Source organism: Drosophila novamexicana, unplaced genomic scaffold (genome assembly GCF_003285875.2).
Source record: "Drosophila novamexicana strain 15010-1031.04,08,12 unplaced genomic scaffold, DnovRS2.1 tig00000193-arrow-pilon, whole genome shotgun sequence".
Lineage (NCBI taxonomy): Eukaryota > Metazoa > Arthropoda > Insecta > Diptera > Drosophilidae > Drosophila > Drosophila novamexicana.
In genome coordinates, this window is record NW_020824787.1 from 466,842 (window position 1) to 488,382 (window position 21,541).

The 21,541-nt window shown below is 41.6% G+C and overlaps 1 protein-coding gene across 3 annotated transcripts; it reads left to right on the forward strand.

Moving 5' to 3' along the window:
* Positions 1-2,072: 2,072 nt before the first annotated feature.
* On the forward strand, positions 2,073-21,356 carry LOC115759158 (1-phosphatidylinositol 4,5-bisphosphate phosphodiesterase classes I and II). Of its 3 annotated transcripts, none has more exons than XM_030700027.1 (14): positions 2,073-2,203; positions 4,538-4,671; positions 5,093-5,278; positions 5,345-5,542; positions 6,528-6,710; positions 7,815-7,995; positions 9,057-9,297; positions 11,935-12,119; positions 15,788-16,001; positions 16,067-16,930; positions 17,391-17,859; positions 17,929-18,315; positions 18,391-18,535; positions 20,186-21,356. In XM_030700027.1, exons 1-14 carry the CDS (start codon positions 2,093-2,095, stop codon positions 20,435-20,437), a joined length of 3,750 nt encoding a protein of 1,249 aa, XP_030555887.1. In that variant the 5' UTR covers positions 2,073-2,092; the 3' UTR covers positions 20,438-21,356. The 3 variants fall into 3 exon arrangements, with proteins under 3 accessions (XP_030555887.1, XP_030555889.1, XP_030555888.1); XM_030700029.1 differs by having other exon boundaries at positions 17,950-18,315; XM_030700028.1 differs by having other exon boundaries at positions 17,409-17,859.
* The last annotated feature ends 185 nt before the right edge of the window (positions 21,357-21,541 follow it).

Here is a 21,541-nt window from a genome sequence, read left to right on the forward strand (position 1 = left end):
CATACATGCAAAATTTTACTGATATCGAACCACTATACATCTTAATATCTGGACCATAACAAACATTTAGTTAATGTTATACAGCTTAGATATAAACCAAATCGTATCAAGATCGCACTGCTATATAGCAGTACAGGATGAATCGATCGAAAATGAATTTTTTAGCCGATCTCAAAATATCCTTATTCTGGTTTATTTATTTTTTTTTCGAAATATCTTTGATTTATTTTCTTTTCATTTTCTTCTAAAATTTTCAAGTGTCATTATGCTCCGATAACCTTAGCATTAAAATCTCGGAGCTGTTTCAGCTCTTTTCAATCCATTAATTTAAAGGCTGTCAGTCAGATTTGACATAATTTTGCTTGAACACAACATAATATTAATTTGTGTTTGCATACATATATATATTTAAGTACCTTGTATATGAAACATTGAATCGCAGCCTGCTGCTTACATGCTCACAAGTTGCATCGGGTTAATATTGAAAATACTTGCTTGATATGGTCCAATAAGGAGAGCTCGAACATCATCATAAGCAAACAGCACACACCACATATTATCCACTGGTATTTGACCGTAGTTATCCAGCAGTTTATCAAATGTGCTAAGGTCGGCAGCTCCACGGGACGGCTGACAGGCACATAAGCCCACACATAGAGACAGTTTGGCTTACTGTAAATATCAAGACATGACTTGCCCCAAAGTTTATGCCAAATTCATGCTACAGCCCCTAGCCCCTAGCGCCGCCCGTTTCATGTGAGTGTGTTTGTGTGTGTATCATGCATTTTAAAGGGCGCTGATAATCCTGTAGCTGATTTTGGATTTGTCATTAAACGCCCAGCGGGGCGACAACAATTTAGTCCACAGCTTGCAGCAGATAAGACACTGCCACTGCCACAGCAACCGCCACTCTGTCGGTGCAACTGCCACTCAGAGCCAGTGCAACAGACGGCGGACAGGGACAGCTGCTAAACTGACAACAAAGCCAAAACTAATACCGACGCTTGTCTCGCCAAACAGTCGCTTGTCCTGTCACTCTTTTCCCCGCCTCTTTCCTACTTCCTTTTCTCAATCTCTATCTCCATTTCTCCCTATTTCACTTTTGTAGAACATGTTGCGTGATTATCTGGCTATCGGGCTGATTTACATTTAGCCTAGTTGGGTTTATATACTCTTGCAAAAGGTATTTAAATCTTGTCACGAAAAGTGTGACGTTTGAGCAAACTTTTCCACACCCCATTTACACCCAGTGGATTTATCGCAATCACATTTCAAATGACATTCTACCTAGATATTTGCAAATAATCTTGTACTCGATTCAATAAAAAACAAAACAGTCTTTCGAGTTGACTTTCGCAAATCAGTGAAACACGTATTAATCCACTTTCCGCCCAAGTTGGTGGATTGAACAAAACATGTGAAATATGTTAGGTCTCAGGAGTATTTTTATAGTGCTTTTTATTAATGAGTTAGTCTAAATTATAGTCTGAAAATAAAATTAGTGTACAAAATCTTATTGATTTAATAATACAGATATATTAATCTAACTAAGTAAATTGAAGTTACAAAAGTTTTTTAAATATATAAAATCTCATCAAAGTAAGACTTTTATATTTTTTCGTTATTCAATAGAAATAAATAAATAATATCTAGTGCATTCAGTATTCGGCGATTCTCAGATGTTCTTTCATATAGTACTTGTTAGACTTTTCTGGACGTCTTGCTTCTTTTTACTGGGTTGATTTGCTGGGTGTGTCCAGTATGGCCGTTCCTTGGCAGTTGTGTTCCGCACCTCTCGTAAATCCATTTTGTGAAATTTAATTGAATTATGGCGCCTTGGAGTAGTCCAGTTGTCTGGCTGTCTGGTTTTCGCATTGCCCTGTTATTTGATTTACGAGCAGCCAAATGAATTTTGTCGGCGCACTCACTGGATTAGGGCTAAGGATATGGCTTCGATTTACGAGAGTGGCCACGAGCCATAAAACTTCATTTTGGGGGCGTGCTTTATGCTTGGTAATTAATAATAATCATTGCCCGTTTGCCTTTGTCTTGCGTCTCTTTGCAGGACGCCAAGCTGCGCCAGATTGTGACGATGGGACCGCAGGACACGCTCGAAGAGAAGACCGTCACCATTTGCCATGGCTCTGATTTTGTCAACATGACATTTGTCAACTTCTGCTGCACACGACGGGACATTGCCCAGGTAAGCTGAAAGGGGTATGCCGGGGAGGGAGGTGCCGCTGCTGGTCGTTCATTCCTGGCAATGCTCCAATGCCAACAGCTGCTCATTATGGCCAATTGACAACTTGACGACAATTGAAATGCGAGCATTGAAGGGGCATCAAAATCTATTTGGGACCGAAAAAGTGGGTCACACACACAGACACACACGCCTAGAAAATCATTTGGGAATTGGGAAGTGGGTCGCGCGCGCGAAACTGTTAATAAGCAGGCATATTCCGAATTCCAAATTCGTTTGCAATTCGAGACACTTTCAAAATCTGCTAAGTTTAAAATATTATTATTTTTCTTTATTTTCTTTCATTAGTTTACAACGTAAAAAGTATTTGTCCTTATAATACTTGGTATGTGCTGAAGCTAGTTTCTATTCTTAATACTTTTTAGAAGAAGAAGGTAAAATATCACAAAATCAAGTTAACCCTTACAATAAACAATGTCGTTTTACATAAATTACCAGTTTCTTTTATAATTTTGACAATTGAAACTTTCAATCTTATAAATATTTGTGTAGAGGGGAACTGGGAAGTATATCTTTCATTAAACTGATTAATGAATACCTTAAAATATTTAGAAAACTAGGTTATTTTCAAAACAAAACAAAATTTTGCCGCACTTTCATCTTAAATTCTTAAACATTTAAAATATTTAGTATATTTTATTTTGTATAATACATACATAAAAACAAAATCAAAACGATTTTTTAGTGTACGACATTTGGAACAGGCCCTTACATAATTCTCAGTCCAAGCACTTTAATCTATCCACACAGGCACACACACACACACACATACGCATTGTGCTAGTCATTAGGATACGTTGGGACACACCTGTCGCCAGTTGCTGGGGCTATTTTTAACCGTTTGTCGAATGCGCGTAAAAATATAAGTGACTGTCGAACACATTTTATTGATTTAACATAAGGGCTGGTTTGCCACGCCTTTTCAATGTCTGACTGGACACAGTCCAAATACGTTTCAGAGTCGAAGTCCCATTTTAACCCACAATGCCCCGCCCCTTACACAGAGGTGACCTTGCTCTTGCTGGAGCTGTCAGCCTTCTGCTGGTCGGTCAAAATCAATGTTCTATATTTTATCACGGGCTCGTCTATCCGGGGCACAGTTAGAGCCGGACACGGACCCGGACTCGGACGACGTAGCTAGCAGCGCGGCATGTGCGTGCATTCATGTTATTGTTATTATTTTTGGCACGCGTCGCAAGCGCTCCTATAAACAACATCGAATGCCAAAATTTCATAAACTTTTACGGAATTTCGGGGCACACAAATATAATCCGCACAAAATAAATAAACATGCAGCTTTTGGCATACATGTTGCGGTAACTGGAAGCGGAGGGCAGAGATGGTGTTTTGTTTAATTATTTGAAAAGCGTCTAACAAAGGCAATGTACATAAATGCGCTTTGTAGACATGTCTGCCAGGAAATGCAATTAGAATCATTCAACACATAAAGCAAACTATCCAACTGTGGAACTGTACAAACTCAGTTCATATCCAATAGCATGTTAAGCCAAAACTGAAAACATATAAACCAATAAAAATAGTAAAAGGAACTTGAGAACATTATTGGCCCGTTTCGATTCGAAAGATTAATCATTTTTCCTAGATATAAGAAACAAAATTATCTTAGTGCTTCGAGTTGTTCTAACTTAAATACTCAGAGTCAAAATTGTTGACTTCTGTCCCCCTTCCATGTTGGGTCCTCATTGACATGCGTCAAATGCAAATCGCATTAGTTGGTTAAAGAACAGATCAATTCAAGCTGAAGCAAACCATTTTTATAATAATAGATAATAAATAATGGAATAATTTCGATAAACAATAATAATAAATAGCATAAATTGAATTTTTCTATTTTAAGAAGTCAGGTTCAAGAATGGTTACTTAAGCCGAGTCGCTGGTTCAAATCGTAAATGAACTATTAAAACTTTGTATTTGCTTCGCAGCAACGACATCAATCACAATTTCACTTTTCGAATGGAAACTCGGACATTTGTGAATTTGTATAATGCCCATCTTCTATTTATGTCATTTTTCATTTCCATAAACATCCTAATGCTGACCTCTTTCTTAAAATAAATTCAATTATAAGCGTAAAGCACATCGAGAAACCTTTCATTGGCAATCTTTCACTTCTAACTGAATGAACTCCTTGAACTACTGAGCTCTCTTTTGAGTTTTATTAAATTCAATTGATTTATTTGCTCGGCTCATGTTACACTTCCAAATACTACTCTGTATGCTGACCTTAGCCTGTTTGCTTGTATTGTCTTCTTCCAGATCTGGACGGATGGCCTCATCAAGCTGGCCTATAGCCTCTCCCAGCTGAATGGCTCGGCGATTATGTTCCTGCAGAAGGCGCACACAAAGCTCTGTTTGCAGGTGGATAAAAGCGGACGCATCCCAGTGAAAAAGTAATTGCCACAGTAGCATAGCCATGCCTCAAAAACCCATACCCCAAACCCTGACCGTGACCCTGATCCCGGCAAGGGCCAGGGTTGAGGTTGGGCTTGTGATTGGGGTTTTTGGCTTTTGTGCATTGTGTGTTGAAGTATTTGACAATATTTGTTAAGTGCTGCCTAGAAAATTGAAATTTACGCCAATTTCTTTTCGCATTTTCCTCCTGCACTCGCTCCCTTCGCTCGCTCACTCTCCGTCTATCCTGCGCAACAACTCAATGTGACCGAAACGTGGCTCATGCATCACTGACGTCGACAACATCATCAACAACACGAACCGCATTGTCTGGCTGGACAACGAACTCCCTCAACCCGCCTCTCCATCCTGGAACGCCGGTGCCGTCGTCTGTTATCGTCCTGGTCGTGACCACTTTAGCATCATTAAACTTTTTGCGCAAAATAAAGAGGATCGGAAACGTGTCGAGAAGGCGCTGGACGTGACCGGCTTGCCATCGGGAAAGGTCGATAGCATATCGGTGTCGAAATTTCAATTTGAGGACTTTTATAATTTGTACAAATATCTGACGCAGCGTTCCGAGGTGGAGCGTCTCTTCGACAGCATGTGAGTACATTAAGCTAATCACTTGAATCTAGATTGGCAGCTAATCCCTGCTTCTATTTATTGCAGCGTGGGTAACTCGAAGCGCAAATGCATGTCCATAGCACAGCTGGTGGAGTTTCTCAACAAGACGCAACGCGATCCACGCCTCAACGAGATACTCTATCCGTATGCGAATAATGCACGCGCCAAGGAACTCATACAGCAATACGAGCCCAACAAGTTCAATGCACAAAAGGGCCAGCTTAGTTTGGATGGCTTTTTGAGGTAAGACCCAACCGCCTACCCGCGCTCGGCCTACCGCAAAACCCTTAAATGAGGCACCACACGTCCTTAGGCCCTGCGCCTGAGCCTGACAGCTTATCGTGTGCTCGGCAAACGCCTGTTAGAGTCACTTGACGGCACTCAAGGCCCCACAAGAGCGCACCGCTTGCATATGACGCGGAGCCAAGACGTCATCTTCATCATTGTCATCATCGTCATCATCAGGCAGCCGCACACTTCTCTGTTTGCCGGGTCTCAGGCAGCAGCGGGCGCTAAGGACGCGTGGTCCCGTGTCCTTCACATATCACATGCAACTTATGCAAAAAATTCAACAACAATAACAAAATATGCATGTTTGTTTACGTGTTAAGCCACTCGATTAATAGGTTTGAGCAAAAATAATATAAATACGTTTTTAAAGCTTCAAGCGAAGTAATGGAATTTACGTAAATCCTAAAATAAAAGCAAGAAAGTTTATAAATGCACATTACATGCACTAATAGCCTTAGAAACTCGTGCAAAATTCAACAAATTAATTCATTTAATCTCACAGGAAAATATAGCTCATGCAAATTAACAACATATATCAATTGCTACAGTTGCTTAAGTACATGAAAGCTTTCGGTAATATTAACTAGTATTAAAATATGATGCTTGACTTAAGCCTAATGACAGCAGATAACCACAACATAAGCTCAACTCGAAATCTTAAATAATTAAGGCTTTAACATTTTAGGAGATTTCAAATAAAATAGACAACAAATTTCTTGGAAAGCATATGAAAGCTTATTAGGCAACAACCGTATAATTTCTAGAATCTAACTAATTATTTGATCCAAGTTCAGTCTCCCCTTTTTTTGAACTTAACTTTCTTAACTTTATCTTTCACTCTCTCCCCATGAATCCCATGAAAACTTTCAGCCAGATGGCTTTTAGCTTTACTGAAATTCACATACTCTCTTTTGCTCCGTTTCCCATTTCCTTTTAGGTATCTCATGAGCGATGATAATCCAATAATGGCGCCCAACAAGCTTGATCTCTGCGATGATATGGACCAGCCGATGTCGCACTATTTCATCAACTCCTCGCACAACACCTACCTAACGGGCCACCAGCTGACTGGCAAATCGTCCGTGGAAATATACAGACAATGTCTGCTAGCTGGCTGCAGGTTAGTGATGAGGGTCGCCTTGGGCGTATGGATACGTGGTGGGAGCTTTTAATTACGCAATTAAATGGACACACTCGTGCGTGTGCGTGTGCGTGTGCGTGTGTGTGTGTGTGTGTGTGTGTGTGTGTGTGCGTGTATGTGTGTGGTCAGTTGCCTACATTTTCGATGCTGACCATGACCTTGTTGCAGTCCCCCGCTACATAAGGATGTATGTGTGTATTAGCCTTCACACACACACACACGTATTCTACACACACGCATACAATGTTTCAGGTGTGTGTGTGCTCCATTTTTGCCACTGAGTTGCTTTTAAGTACAACGGAAATTGCATGGTCGCCATTTTTACTGCAGCCATCATCAACATGGCGGCCGCTGACGCCGCTGCCTCAGTCGCCGTCGCCGTCTGCGTTGACGTTGCAGTCGCAGCTGCTGCTTTCGCTTGGCATTGACGATGCACACATCACAAAATTTATTGACGAAAAAGATGTTGCAAGGGCATTTATATACCCTCTCAGAGGGTATTATTATTATTTTGGCATAAAATGTGTAACGCATAGAAGGAGATATGTCCTATGTCCAGTCGAGTATATAAAGCCATGTTCATCTTAAAACCCGCTGCAAAATATTATAAAGCTGCCATAGATCTTTTGATCAAAATGTTTTTAAGATATCTTGACAAAATGTTGCATATGTACATCTTTTTCACAATGCTCCCCATATGTATGTCGAATATTTACATGAAATATTATATCACTTAGCTCAATTGAACGAATCGATCAAAAAATGATTTTAAATTTTAACTAAACTGGGCAATCAAGATTTTCAATATTCTTTCAACATATCCGTAAAGCCCCCTTTTAAAAAGACTACTAGATTACAACCTGATCAAATGAAAATAAAGAGTTGCTATAAGTCCAGTCCAAGCCATGTGTCTAAAAGTGTATTTAGGCTTCGGCGTGCCGCAGAAAGCAACTCTTATTGTTGCCGCTGCTGCGGCTGCTGCTTTGACTGATAAACACAATTTTATGCGCCACCATTTTGTGGATTTTCGCCGGTTAATTTTATCGTCGTTGATAATTTGTTATTGTTCCTGTTTGTGTGCAGATGCGTCGAGCTGGACTTTTGGAACGGACGCACCGAGGAGCCGGTCATTGTGCACGGCTACACATTTGTGCCCGAAATCTTTGCCAAGGACGTGCTGGAGGCCATCGCGGAGAGCGCATTTAAAACATCCGAATTCCCTGTGATACTGAGCTTCGAGAATCACTGCAATCCCAGGCAACAGGTAAGTCGAGCAAGCGAAAGTGAAACAGGATAACTGTGTAATGGAAAGGAGCTGTAAAAGTATTTAGAGAAATGATTGCTCGCCCGCATTTCGACAGCTGTGCTGCCTGCCTGTCAAAAAGTAACTAGTCCTAAACTAACAGTTGCCAAAAGTCGCCTCATATTCCCGCCTAGAGCTGAGCGCGTACTAAAGCAATACGACAGAAGTAGAAGTGGGCTCGACTCAATGCGTCCTCACACGACTTCAACGTAACTCAACACGACTTAAAAGTAGGTAGCCATAAATTTAAAAACACGCAGGTGACACGTTTTTGAAAAGCTTGACACGAGCCCAAATCTACTCTGCCCGACTTTAACACGAGTTAACATAGCTTAACACCATTAAGCACGAGTCTACAACACTTAACACGATGAAACACGACGTTAAATACGCCTAATTAACTCAGCACGACTTAAACAATACAGAACATGTCTTCGTTAAGATCAACACCAGTTGAAACACTACTCAACACGATTGACACGAAAACAACACGGAAAGTTCGCGCATTAACACGAAAACTATTTCAGATTTCGTGTATTTAGGAAAAATCAAAACACGCTCCTCGCTCTTGCCGCTCGCACTCATTAGGCAAGCAATCCGTCAGAAGGCAAACAAAAAACTTACACGTTCACGTGTGTAGCCCAGCCCAAAGCAGCCCAGCTGCTGTGTGGCTGAGTAAATCTCAGTAGCTACTCGAGGGGTAATTGCCTGATGCTTCAGCTCCACGAGATAATAACAAAGGCAAACTTTTTTTAGGCAGGCAGGGAAGAGAGGTGCACAGGTGCAGACACAGGTGCAGACACAGGCACAGGCATCTGGTTAAAGTTTTACCATTAAAAGTAGTTATATAAACTAAATTTACCATGGGGAACAGGTAACTAAAAGAGGGCCGAACCACGTGCTTGCCAATGGGAAAGTTGGCAAGCTAGTTACTCAGTCTCCTGCCTGCTGCGGGCTGTTCATCAAATTTCAGTTAGCAGCCAGTTGGCAAAACTAAATGTATCCGTTTTGCTCATTTCCAGGCCAAGATTGCCAACTATTGCCGCGAAATCTTTGGCGATATGCTGCTGGATAAGCCGCTCGATTCGCATCCGCTAGAGCCCAATATGGATTTGCCGCCGCCGTCGATGCTGCGTCGCAAGATCATTATCAAGAACAAAAAGAAGCATCATCATCATCATCACCATCATCACAAGAAGCCGAGCTCGTCAATGGGCCAGGGCACACCTGGTGGCAGCCATAAACTAACAACGGCCAACTCAGGTGAGCCTTCTCCTCAGTTTAACTCTCGTCCAGGTGCCACACGGCGTATGCGTAATTTTATGTGCGTTTTTTTTTATATTGCGTTTGTCATGTCAGGCATTGTTGTTGTTGTTGTTTATGTAACTATTATTATTATTATCCCTGCTGTTGCTGCTTTATATGCTACAGCATTGAGCCAGTTGTTTGCCCCTCGCTGCCCTTCTGTCTGCCACAGCCTGACGCCTGGTAAATGTAAATGAGCTCCACACACGCAGATGTTGTTTGTTGCTCTTCAAATTTAAATAAAAACTCAAGGCGTGGATTAACTTGCATATCGAGTTTTTAACTAATTTCCTAAAGGGACACACAATGGCATATTACATTTTTAAATTTCTGATTTACATTTCGAAGGCCAATTTAACGAGTAGATTAACTATTTCGTTATACCCCTAGAGTTATGTATTTCAGCAAAGTTATATATAAATTCATATTTAACTCACCTTCATTTTGAAACGATCCTTTCTATGTCAGACCTATGCTTGACTTTTTTGGTAGATTAATTACCTTTTAATAATCTTTCTATGTGTTGTCTATGTATCTGAACCTACCGCAGATTTCAGACATAGTTGTTCGATTTACATCTAATTAATTTAAATTATTTTATAATTTACCTACATCTAGATAATGTTAAACCAAAAATAGGATCAGTCGATCAATTTAACCTGCATGGCCACGAACATTTATCAAGCCCAGAGCATACTTAAAAGAATTGCCCATTTTTTGTGAATTTTCTCTTTTCGATGTCCTCTTTTATTAACTTGTGGTTAGCTTTAAAAAATTTTGGAAAATAGATTTCAGGTGAAAAATAACAAACAGCTCCAAATACCTAACGTAACCCACCTGAGAGAGTGAAAGATTAGCAATATAAAACGCTCAGTCGGAAGTTTACGAGTAGATGCCCTTCAAGCTGCTATATATTCTGAAGGGAACGGAGATGGAGTCTATGCTCCTGCTCTGAAGTCCTACGCGACTTACTCAAAATACAGAATATAGATATTGAATTGCATCTATTGCACAAAAATGAGACAAAGCAGTCAGACAGACAGTGCTGATCGGAAATATATAAGCTTATGAAATCCGATTTACCCTTTTATCCACTTGCAATGGGCACAGGGTAAAAAGGCATTTAACACACATTATGGGGTCATAAAATCATCGCTGTATTCACATATTTTGCATCAAAATCGAATGCCATTAGTTAAACTATAACAGGATATTTTGCATGGAAATTAGTTTTGGTTTCCAAATGGTTTTCTATAATGGCCAGAATTATGCATGTCTTTCAGTTCGAGAGCCGATTCTTTGGTTCAAATCAATATTCTTAGCTCCCGGCCATATGTTGAGGAGCTCGATGAGTCGCTTGCTGTCGTGTCGTGTGCTCTGCACTCATCTAAAGTTTTATTAGTATTTTGCATATAAAATGTATTTAGTTGTCTGGTTCGTGTCCTGGCTAATGGGCCACAGCCGGGTCTTTGGCTGCGGAGTCCTGCTGGATCCATTTGCATGCACAACTGCACAATTTACCCATGGCTGACATTCTATGCCATTTTGCGGCACTTTACCCCGCGCAACAGTCAGTTGACATTTTGCTCATGAATTGCAAAAAGCCAATTTATAAATGCAAATGACTTTTGCCACTGGCTGCAGTCGCAGTTGCCGCTGCAGTCCCAGCTGCCCGTCTACTGGGAGCCATTCTCCCAGCTCCCGTCTGAGCAGTGCTCCTCAGTTGCAGCTCCACAGTTTTATGACCATTGCCAGCGAATATGTCTGGCACTCATATTTGTATTTCCTAATGCGATTCATTTATTTTATTATACACATATTGCAGTAAGGGACAAATAATTTTTAAAACGCATTTCGCTTAACATGCTGTAAAATAATTCACATGCCACATACCCTGTTGTCATACAAATTGACGAGAGGGGGAATAGGCAATTAATATGAGTTTAAGAACATTTGTTCTTGAGCAGCATCAAAAACTAACTAAACTAAAATATTTCCTTAACTAAATATATCCAGAGCACCATATATTCCACAATATATCGCATCATATCGCCCTAAGACGCTTTTCTAAAAAGTATCGGAACAGATCAGCGAAAGTATATCGCCTGGAAGACACATATACGATAGGGTCAATATATTTACAATGATGATTCGAAATTAATGTTAGTTCAGTGGTTAAAAGGAAAGTCTATCGCTTGGATGATTAATTTATGGTCAAAACGAATTATGTCGCCTTCTTTAAATATATCGGAATAAATGGTGCATTTTATGGTTAATGGCAAAATTCTATCGCCTGGAAGATACATATACGACAGCCACAAACTTGTTTATGAGGACAATAGAAAAAGGCATTGACATCCTTTCTATTTTATTCCCCTTGACAGTTGTTATGTTTAAACACATCTGTGCGATACTCAAATCTTTATACTATCCACCAACTTTAACAATAACAACAGTACTTGCAGGATATACTATATGAGATATTTAAATCGATCTACAGGGTATCATCAGGATGAGCATACTTTAAGCATGCATTTTTATTGCTTTCTGGTGTCGCATAATATATCTCGTATTTATTCAATAAATTTTTTGCAGTTGACGCGGCGGCCAAGGCGGCAACGGCAGCGGCAGCAGCTGCCAATGCGCAACAAGTGGCTGCCGCAGCGCAGGACGACGGAGGAGGAGTAGGAGGAGGAGCAGCAGCAGGACGCACAGTGACAGGCGCCGCAAATGGCGACATTGTCAGCGGGGCTGGCGGTGGACATGCGCCGCCATTGCAAGTAAGTTTATATGTTCAAGTGCGCGCGTGTGTGTGTAGGCGGGCGGGTGTGTGTGTGTGTGTGTGTGTCTGTGTGGGCGTGGTCATGGCATGCCTGTAATTGCATTTAATGGTAGCACACGCACACGTCGTTCCTCTATTTGCGATGTTTGTTGCTTCTCGACTCCGCAGGCCCCGCTTGATTTGTCCCACTGTTTGTCTGTCCCAACCCTTGACCCTGCCTCCCCCACCCCCCGTCCCCTACTCTGCAAACTCCCACGCCAGCTAAGGGTTTAGTGTGTGCGGAGGTATTCGGTTGTTGTTCTTGATGTTGATTGTCATCGTTGCTGTGTTTACGCTGTGAGTTTACATACGTCGTAATGACAACACCCACACACAAACCGACTCCCACACACACACACACACAGACACAGACACACACGTGCGAAAGCTGAATAAACGCATGAATTGGAGAGCTGTTTGATGGCCAGTGACAGTCAACGAACCGTAAACCAGAAAAAGAGTTGCCCTCACAATTCCTGACCCTGTTCAGGATGAGCATCACGTTGCCAACAAAAAAACTCTTTTCAAACGAGTGCTTCAACTTGTTGGGATTAAACTTTTATTGTTGATACAACATTTCTGCAAGAGCTTAACTCTTTGAATAAAAAATACATTTGTTTATGTAAAGGGCAATTTATTAGGTCTCATCAGTTGTATGTGCCTGTATGTTAATTAGGTAGCAATTCGTTAAAAATCCCCTTAAAGCAAATTTTGCAGAAAAACTAACTGGCTTATAGGAAGAATGCGCCGATTTCGTATTATCTAAGGACTTCTCTCGACACTCGAATTAAATCATTTATTTAATTCCTAATTGTTTTAATTTTAGCTTGATACTTCATCAACATTTCACCAGAACAATCTTCCAAAATTGTATTAAATTCTTATAGATTCAACTCGAACTCAATTTTTTCAAGCTTCTCTGTAAAAATCGACTTTTTATGGCGACTCGCAGACTAAGACTCTGTACTAATCACATTATCTGTTTTTCTGAGAACTATACGTTCCGAGTAGATAAATCCCTGTCGACTTCACAAGCTACCTAAGTTATTTTATCTGGTAACAACCGTTTACCCATTTTCCTGTTAAAGTTAACAAGCAAATTAACTTGTTAAAATTAGATTCAGATTTCCAACTTCTAGCTAATCTGTTTTTCAATTTAAAGCTTGCAGCTTATTAAAATGTTAGTAAAATATCAATATAAAAGTACAGAGAAAAACATGTTTAATTCTGTAAATTTTAAATTTCAATTAAATTTGAAAACCCTGCATTGCATATGGCAAGGCCAAGCAATGTTTACCAGCTGCCAGAACTGTTTGAGAATTACAAAGAAATTTAAGAATGTAACAGTAGCCTTTCTGTGCTTTACAAAAGGTTGCGATTTGGAATGTTATTAGCTTGCCTGCAGCGTTGCAATTACTCTTCTTTGAGTTATATTGATCTGTAATTGCGCTGTCAATTTTTCATAAGGGAGCTGTCAACTTAAGGTACTATCCAAATATCGCACATACATGGCAACGTTCCACTAGGTTGACAGCAAAATAAGCAGCAACTTTAACATTAACTTGACAAGAGGTTGCGCGAACGAAGAGTAATTGAATCTCGGACTCAAAACATTCTTTAAAAAAAATTAAACCCTAGCCTGGAGCAATTATCTATTAATTCTCAAATCTCGGTGAGTATTTCCTTGATTTTCAATGGGTTCCGATATTAATGTTTGTCCTTTCTGTTGCTCTCGCGCTAAACCCAAGACAATATGCCATCCGCTTTGTAACGGACTTCATATCCTAGCTGAGTGCTTGGTTTAATGGCTTTGTAGGCCTCATGAGCATTATGCATATTAATTTAATTGCACCGTTTGCTATTGGGGCACACATCATTATTCATGATTTCGCATGGGGGCGAGGGAGCGTGGGTGTTGTGGCCAGGGCACAACCCTGGCAACCGACCGCCAGTCAACAAGTTTGGGGACCACAATTTTGCAAATTTAAGCTAATGGCAGCGGATGTCAGCTCTTCCGGCCAAAAGCCCAACAAAAACTGGCACCGTTTGGGCAGCATTGTGTGCGTTGCATTTTGGGCTCATTAGCCGCACGAGTTGTGGTCGGAGGGGGGCGGGTATGGAGCCAGTTGAGTTGTGTTGTGGGCAGCTTGTCACAGTATTCTTTGAAAGCCAAATCGATTCAATACGATGCGAATCGAGACGGAAAATGTGAAATGCTGAACAGACGAGCGGATAGCAGGATGGGCGGGTGGCTGGTTCGCATATAGATACTGTGTTGGCTCGGTTGTCGTTGTGAGCCTTGTGAAACGCACAATGCAATGTCGACTTGCATGCCCATTGTACGGAGTCCTGCTACGGCCACTCATTCAGCTCCTTCCGCGGGAAACACAATCTGCGCCATTTTCTTGCCATTATGCGCTGCTCGCATTATCGACACCGAACCCATTGACTATGCTATCCGTCGCTCCATCGTTGCATCATTCCATTGGTCCATTGGTCCAAGGGTCCATCTGTCCGGCTGTTTGCCTGTTTGGCTGTCGGATCTGTTGCAGCGATAACAACGCAACATTTTAAAAGCTTTCATATTGGCAGCTGCGCCGCGCAGCTTGAACCCCGCCCGTGACCTCCGCTTTGGAGCATGGCCATTCAATAATAAAAATTTACAACCCGTCTGGCCATAATTTATGGCAGTATATACATAGTATATTTATTACCCCTACTCAAATATTTACATTTAATTGCAGTCCTTTTATCTTTATTACGAAAATGAACATTTTAAGCCGTCAAATATGTCATTTTTGTTGTTGTAGTACTTATGTCAACTTTTTTATTAATTTATTTTAATTATTCAAATTGAAAACTTTTTTGATAAAAGCAGAAAGTTTCGTAAAGTCAATTAAATTAATTTCATTCGGAATTTGCATTATTTATATTTTGTTGCAAGTTTAATACAAATCTGCTTGTGCTACACATTTATTTTATCTCATCAATTGATGTAAATTAAAGTAATATTTATTAACGTTTTGTATTTATTTTCAAATAGGTTGATTCAAATCTATAAGTTGATGCAAATACTAACAATCTCTTGATATAAGCACGAATCATAGTAAATAATTAAAATAATTAAACTTGTTAATAAAAAAAAACATAAATCTGTATATTCGTAATGTAACGATTACATTGTTGAAATTTACTAAAAACTACAAATCTAGAGAATTTTTTAAAATACTCAAAATACTTTTCTATAAATTTATAGATATTTCTTGAAAATCTAGGAATTTGTAGAATAGTTGATAAAATATATAAGTGAAATGCAACCAATTGGAGCCTGGAATTCCTATAAATTGTTGTGCTATGAAACGAACCCCAAACCTAACCAGCTGCCCCAGCCCTACCATGCTTATTTAAAAGATAGGAGGTTCAAATAAAAAATGTTTTATAGAATCCAAATATAAGCCAAATCAATGTCTTCCAGAAGAAGTTGCTAAATTGTTATATCCAGGTAGATAAATTCCCTTTTCCCATTCATTTTATGAATAGTCTTGCAACACTTGCAGATATGATGAAGTTGTATCTTGTCCTTAATATTTATAGACCTGATCTAAAGAGCTCTCTTTTATTTGACAGCAAATACGCCAGAGCTCGAAGGATAGCACCGGCTCCTCGGACTCGGACAGCTCCAGCGACGATGAATCCCTGCCCAATACAACGCCCAGTCTGCCCAGCGGCAATGAGCCGCCGCCGGAGAAGGCCCAAAAGGAAACGGAGGCGGGCGCCGAGATCTCAGCGCTGGTCAACTACGTGCAGCCAATACACTTTAGCTCCTTTGAGAATGCGGAGAGTAAGTGCCACGGAACCCCTAGCCCAACTGCTATTGCTAATGACCTTCGACCTTCAACTCTGCAGAGAAGAATCGCTGCTATGAGATGTCCTCGTTCGATGAGAAGCAGGCGACAACTCTGCTCAAGGAGCGACCCATTGAGTTTGTCAACTACAACAAGCATCAGCTGTCTCGGGTTTATCCGGCTGGCACACGCTTCGATAGCTCCAATTTTATGCCACAACTGTTCTGGAATGCGGGCTGCCAACTGGTGGCGCTGAACTTCCAGACCCTGGACCTGGCCATGCAGCTGAATCTGGGCATCTTCGAGTACAACGCACGCTCGGGCTATCTGCTGAAGCCGGAGTTCATGCGACGCTCGGATCGGCGACTCGATCCGTTCGCCGAGAGCACCGTGGACGGCATTATTGCTGGCACCGTTTCCATAACCGTACTCTCGGGCCAGTTCCTGACCGACAAGCGGGTCAACACCTTTGTCGAGGTGGACATGTACGGCCTGCCGGCAGACACGGTGCGCAAGAAGTTCCGCACCAAGACGGTGCGCGACAACGGCATGAATCCCGTCTACGACGAAGAGCCGTTCGTGTTCAAGAAGGTGGTGCTGCCGGAGCTGGCCAGCATACGCATTGCGGCCTACGAGGAAGGCGGCAAGCTAATTGGCCATCGGGTGCTGCCCGTGATCGGGCTCTGTCCGGGCTATCGTCATGTCAATCTGCGCTCCGAGGTGGGCCAGCCCATTGCGCTGGCCTCGCTCTTTCTGTGCGTTGTCGTCAAGGACTATGTGCCCGACGATCTCTCCAATTTCGCCGAGGCATTGGCCAATCCCATCAAATACCAGAGCGAGCTCGAGAAGCGCGACATACAGCTCTCTGTGCTGACCGATGAGACAGACGCTCTGGCCAATGCCGACGAGGATCTGTCCAAGTCATGTAAGTGGTTGTAGTTGGGCCCAACTAGTTGGCTGAAGGACCCTTCTCCAAGGATATCGGTAGCATTCGAGTTGTGTTTTAATTTAATTTCTTTTCTTTCTACTTTTCTTTTGTATGTCATAAAACTTTCGGTTAAACTTTTGGATTTTGGATTTGGTTATACGCACACGCACCCACCAACAACCCCAACAAACAAAATACACCACCAACACCACCTCCTCAAACACCACCAACACCACCACACAAAACGGTTGACGGACACACAAACTGCACCCCAAAATGCCCACCGACCCACCCGTTCCTAACTCCTGCTCCTTTACTCGTTCGAACTCGCTCTCTCTCTCTCTCTCTCTCTCTCTCTCTCTCTCTCTCTCTTTCTTCTTTCTGTCTCTCTCTGTCTCTTGCCTCGCCTCGCTCGCCCTCTTTCTCGCTCTCTGCTCGATTGTCTCTGATCCTTCAGTCGTTTTCGTCCAAGTAGGTGGCCAAAAGAAGGAGCTGCGACCGGTGGAATCGCTAGCCACCTCGCCGAAGCATCGGGCGAGCATTTCGATAATTGCCGCCACCAGCGTGGAGCTGCCGACGGATCGCACCGATGGCGGGCGCAACGATGACAGTGTCTCCATTGTCGCGTCAAGCATACAGCATCAGCATTCGCTGGACCAGTCGGTGAGCACGTCGATTAGGCAGGTGGAGTCGTCGCAGTTCGATGTGGACCTGGTGGTGGCCGAGCCGCTGGACAAGATACTTGAGCACAAGTCGGTGCGCGAGAAACGGCTCGAGATGGAGAAGAAGCTCGAGTCGCTGCGCAAGAAGCACGACAAGGAGAAGCTCAAGATCGCTGGCCAGAAGCTCAGCCCCCTCGATGGCGGCAAGAAGCCGAAGTTCACCATCACCAACAAGCTGGTGAAGCGCCTGAGCAACAGGAGCCTGTAAGTGTCCGGCGGGCGACTGTGCTTTTTGGGGATGTGGTCACTGCCAGATGACGCCATTGAAATTAGTAATTGTTTCTTTCCGTACAGCGAGCCGGGCGTCGAGGTGCCCGCCTGCCCCCTCGATCTGGGCGACAGCAGCGAGGAGAGCGCCGGCGCCGGCGAACTGGGCGACGAGGCCGCCTCCAGCAGCCTGGAGGGCACCCAGGAGTCGCGTCTGCGCTACGCCTGTCGCGAGTACACCACACAGTATCGGGAGCTGCAGGAGAAGTACCACGAGGCCATCTACTCGGCCGCCGAGAAGGTGCTCAAGAATTCGCAGACCAGTCAAATGAAACAGCTGAAGGCCTCCCTGGACAAGGTCACCGGCGAGGTGATGCATCAGCTGCAGGAGGCGCGGCGCAACGAGGTCAAGAATCTCGCCACGGTGCACAGAGATCGCGACGAGCTGGTCAGGTAAGCCGAAATGAATCTCTCCCCTACTAGTGCTTACTTATTGTTATATACACTCCCTTTCCCCCCTTTGAACAGAATGAAACGCGAGGTGGCCAGCTCCGTCGTGGAGCGCGGCGTGGCGGAACGCGTGCGCCTCAAGCAGACCTTCGAAAAACGTACGGATGAACTGCAGAAGCAGCACGATGCCGTGCGCAATGCGCTCGCCGACCATCGCTCCAAGGTGGGTGACAATCCCTTGTTAACCCTTGCAGATAAACCAGGCTCACGAAACATCCCGAAGCTGACGTATTCTCATCTCTCTGATCTCTCAGCTTTGAGAGTTGATTAATAAAACGCATTCTACACAAGAGAGATTAAGTTACACTTGAGTTCTTCTTAGCTCCATCAAACCTATGTTAGCTATATAATATATAAGAAGCGTGGTCAAGATATCTTAAAAATCCTAAAACTTGTTCATACAAGAGCTTAGTTTTCGGTTTATTATTTTCATAACAATATAATATAGTCGTTCGATCCATCCGATTCCGGCATAGTTTGTGCTATTAGCTTTCTAATCTCTATAAAACTGTTTGTCCTGACTGAGCCCAAACCCGTGAAATTGTTACCATAGTTACCTTGTCTGACAAAGGTGCACGTTAAGTCGGTGTTTCGGGAAATTCCACGTTAGACTTCGAATAAGGGTTCACCCAAAAGCCCTAGTCAACATACGCTCAATGCTCGCATCTTGTAATTCTCAACTGTTTTAAGACTGGCTTTGACAATTATTATTAATTAGCAATAAATAAAGTATAGATTCTATACAAATCTTATAATAGTGACCTTATATGGAACAAGGTTTATAATAATACAAGTATTTTCTACGAAAAGATATAAGTAGTATATACGTGTGTGTGTGTGTATGTATGTGTGTGTGTGTGTATGTATGTGTGTGTGTGTGTGTGTGTGTGGGCGATTGTGTGTTAGTATTTGCATGCATGTATGTATACATTTATGTATATATGTACGCATGCATGTTAGTTTTCTCATACCAAACGCAGTCCAAGCTTATTTGTCGATGTGCTGCAAATTTAAATGTAACGAATTTCTATCAAGTGCTCTACTCCTCGATTCTCAAGAATTCAAGTAGGCTCTGCAGATTTCCTAGCTTAGCTAGTAGTGTAGTATTTTTTTTTGGTATTTTTTTGTGATTTTTTTGTGATAATTATTTTTTTGTTTTTTTATTGTTGTTTTGTTTGTTGTTGTTTTTTTGTTGTTTTTTGTTGTTATTTTGTGTTTTTTGTTGTTGTTTTTTGCGGTTTTTGTTGTTTGTTCTTGTGTGTGTTTTTGTATGTATGTTGGTATGTATGTATGATGTATCTATGTATGTATGTATGATGTATGTATGTATGTATGATGTATGATGTATGTATGCATGTATGCATGTATGCATGTATGTATGTATGTATGTATGTATGTATGTATGTATGTATGTATGTATGTATGTGTGTGTGTGTGTGTGTGTGTGTGTGTGTGTGTGTGCAAGTGTGTATGTATGTATGTGTATGTGTGTATGTGTGTGTGTGTGTGTATGTATGTATGTATGTATGTATGTATGTATGTATGTATGTATGTATGTATGTGTATGTGTGTGTGTGTGTGCGTGTGTGTGTGTGTGTGTGTGTGTGTGTGTATGTATATGTATGTATGTATTTATGTATGTATGTATGTGTGTGTATGTATGTATGTATATGTGTGTGTATGTATGTAAGTAGTATATGTGTTTATTTGTGTATTCAAACACATTTGGATGCGATAGACTCAGGGGAATTCATGATCTAGGATAACATTTATTTATTGTTCTGTTCATAATATCTGGACCATCTTTTGGCAGGCACGTCAAATACTCGACAAGGACGCGGAATCTCGCAGCTGTGTCTCCAACAACGGCTTCCTGGTGCTCTTCCATGGACCGCACCATCATGGCTGCTCGGCGGCAACAGCTGTTACCGGCGGCTCCGGCCCACTCTCTGGCAATAATCTCACACTCAACTTGGACGCTGGTGCAGTGGGCAGCGGTGGGGCTGGCCTGGCCATATCGCCAGCCAAGTCGCACAATAGCATTACGGCGGAGATGAAGACGTAAAATGTGACAGGATCGGAACAGAAGGGATCGAATGATAGCTCGTGTTATTCTTCAGTTTTCAGTATTCGCGGCAGTTGTGTTAGGGAAAGAAAAGCAAAAAAGCAAAAAAGCAAAAAAACAAAAACAACAAGAAGTCTTCGTAGCGATTAGTCTTATAGATCTAAATAACTGTAACTGTAACTGTAACTGTAGCTGTAACTGTAACTGTAACTGTAACTGTAACCACGCGAAAAGGGAAACGCGTTTTCTAACTGAACAAACTAGCTGTAGTACTCGCGGGCATGTACTGCGTCTATCTATTTGAGTAGCACATGAACTGTATGTCCATGTGTGTGTGGTGTTAACTGTAATAGGCGGTGTATTTATTGTGTATGTGAATGACTCATATGTTTATCAATAGATGATATACTTACAATAATTCTATTCTATCTCTAGACCGAACCATACGGTTTCTTCCTATTCGAACTACGCTGAAACTCTGAGTGTCTAAACCTTTAAGCATAAACTATATAATTTATTTAACAAAAAAAAAAAAAAAACAAAACCGTAGATGAAAAAGAAATTTATAAACAGATAGAAATTTATAACCTCACTTAACTTTGAGGTTATGTGACGCAGTCAGCGAGAGAGAGAGAGAGAGAGAGAGTATGTAGACTCTCCCTCTCTTTCGTCTGACGCAACGCCATGTGCTCCATTTCTACTATTTAATGTGGTTGTGTGTATTACTTTTTATATCAAGAGTTTACTTTTACATTAATTATTTATATACAATATATATATATACATATATTTAATTTGTTGAATGCTCTCGCACAAGAATGTGACAAGAATCTCGCGCATTGTAGAACTTAGTGAAGAAGAAGCACAAGGCTATGCCAATATTTTAGTCAATTTTTCTTTGGTTGGCTTCTTTTTTTTTCTAGGTATTATACAACTATTTATTTATGCTTGTTTTAGTCACTAAACTTACGATTTTTTTTTAGTTTAGTATCTACTCAAGGCTCTAATAAATATTCGCTGTCGAACTGTTTTTTATTTTAAGAGTCTGCTTTTTTGTTTTGTTCTCTTTAGATTTATGAATGGGCACACTCTCCAACATGACAC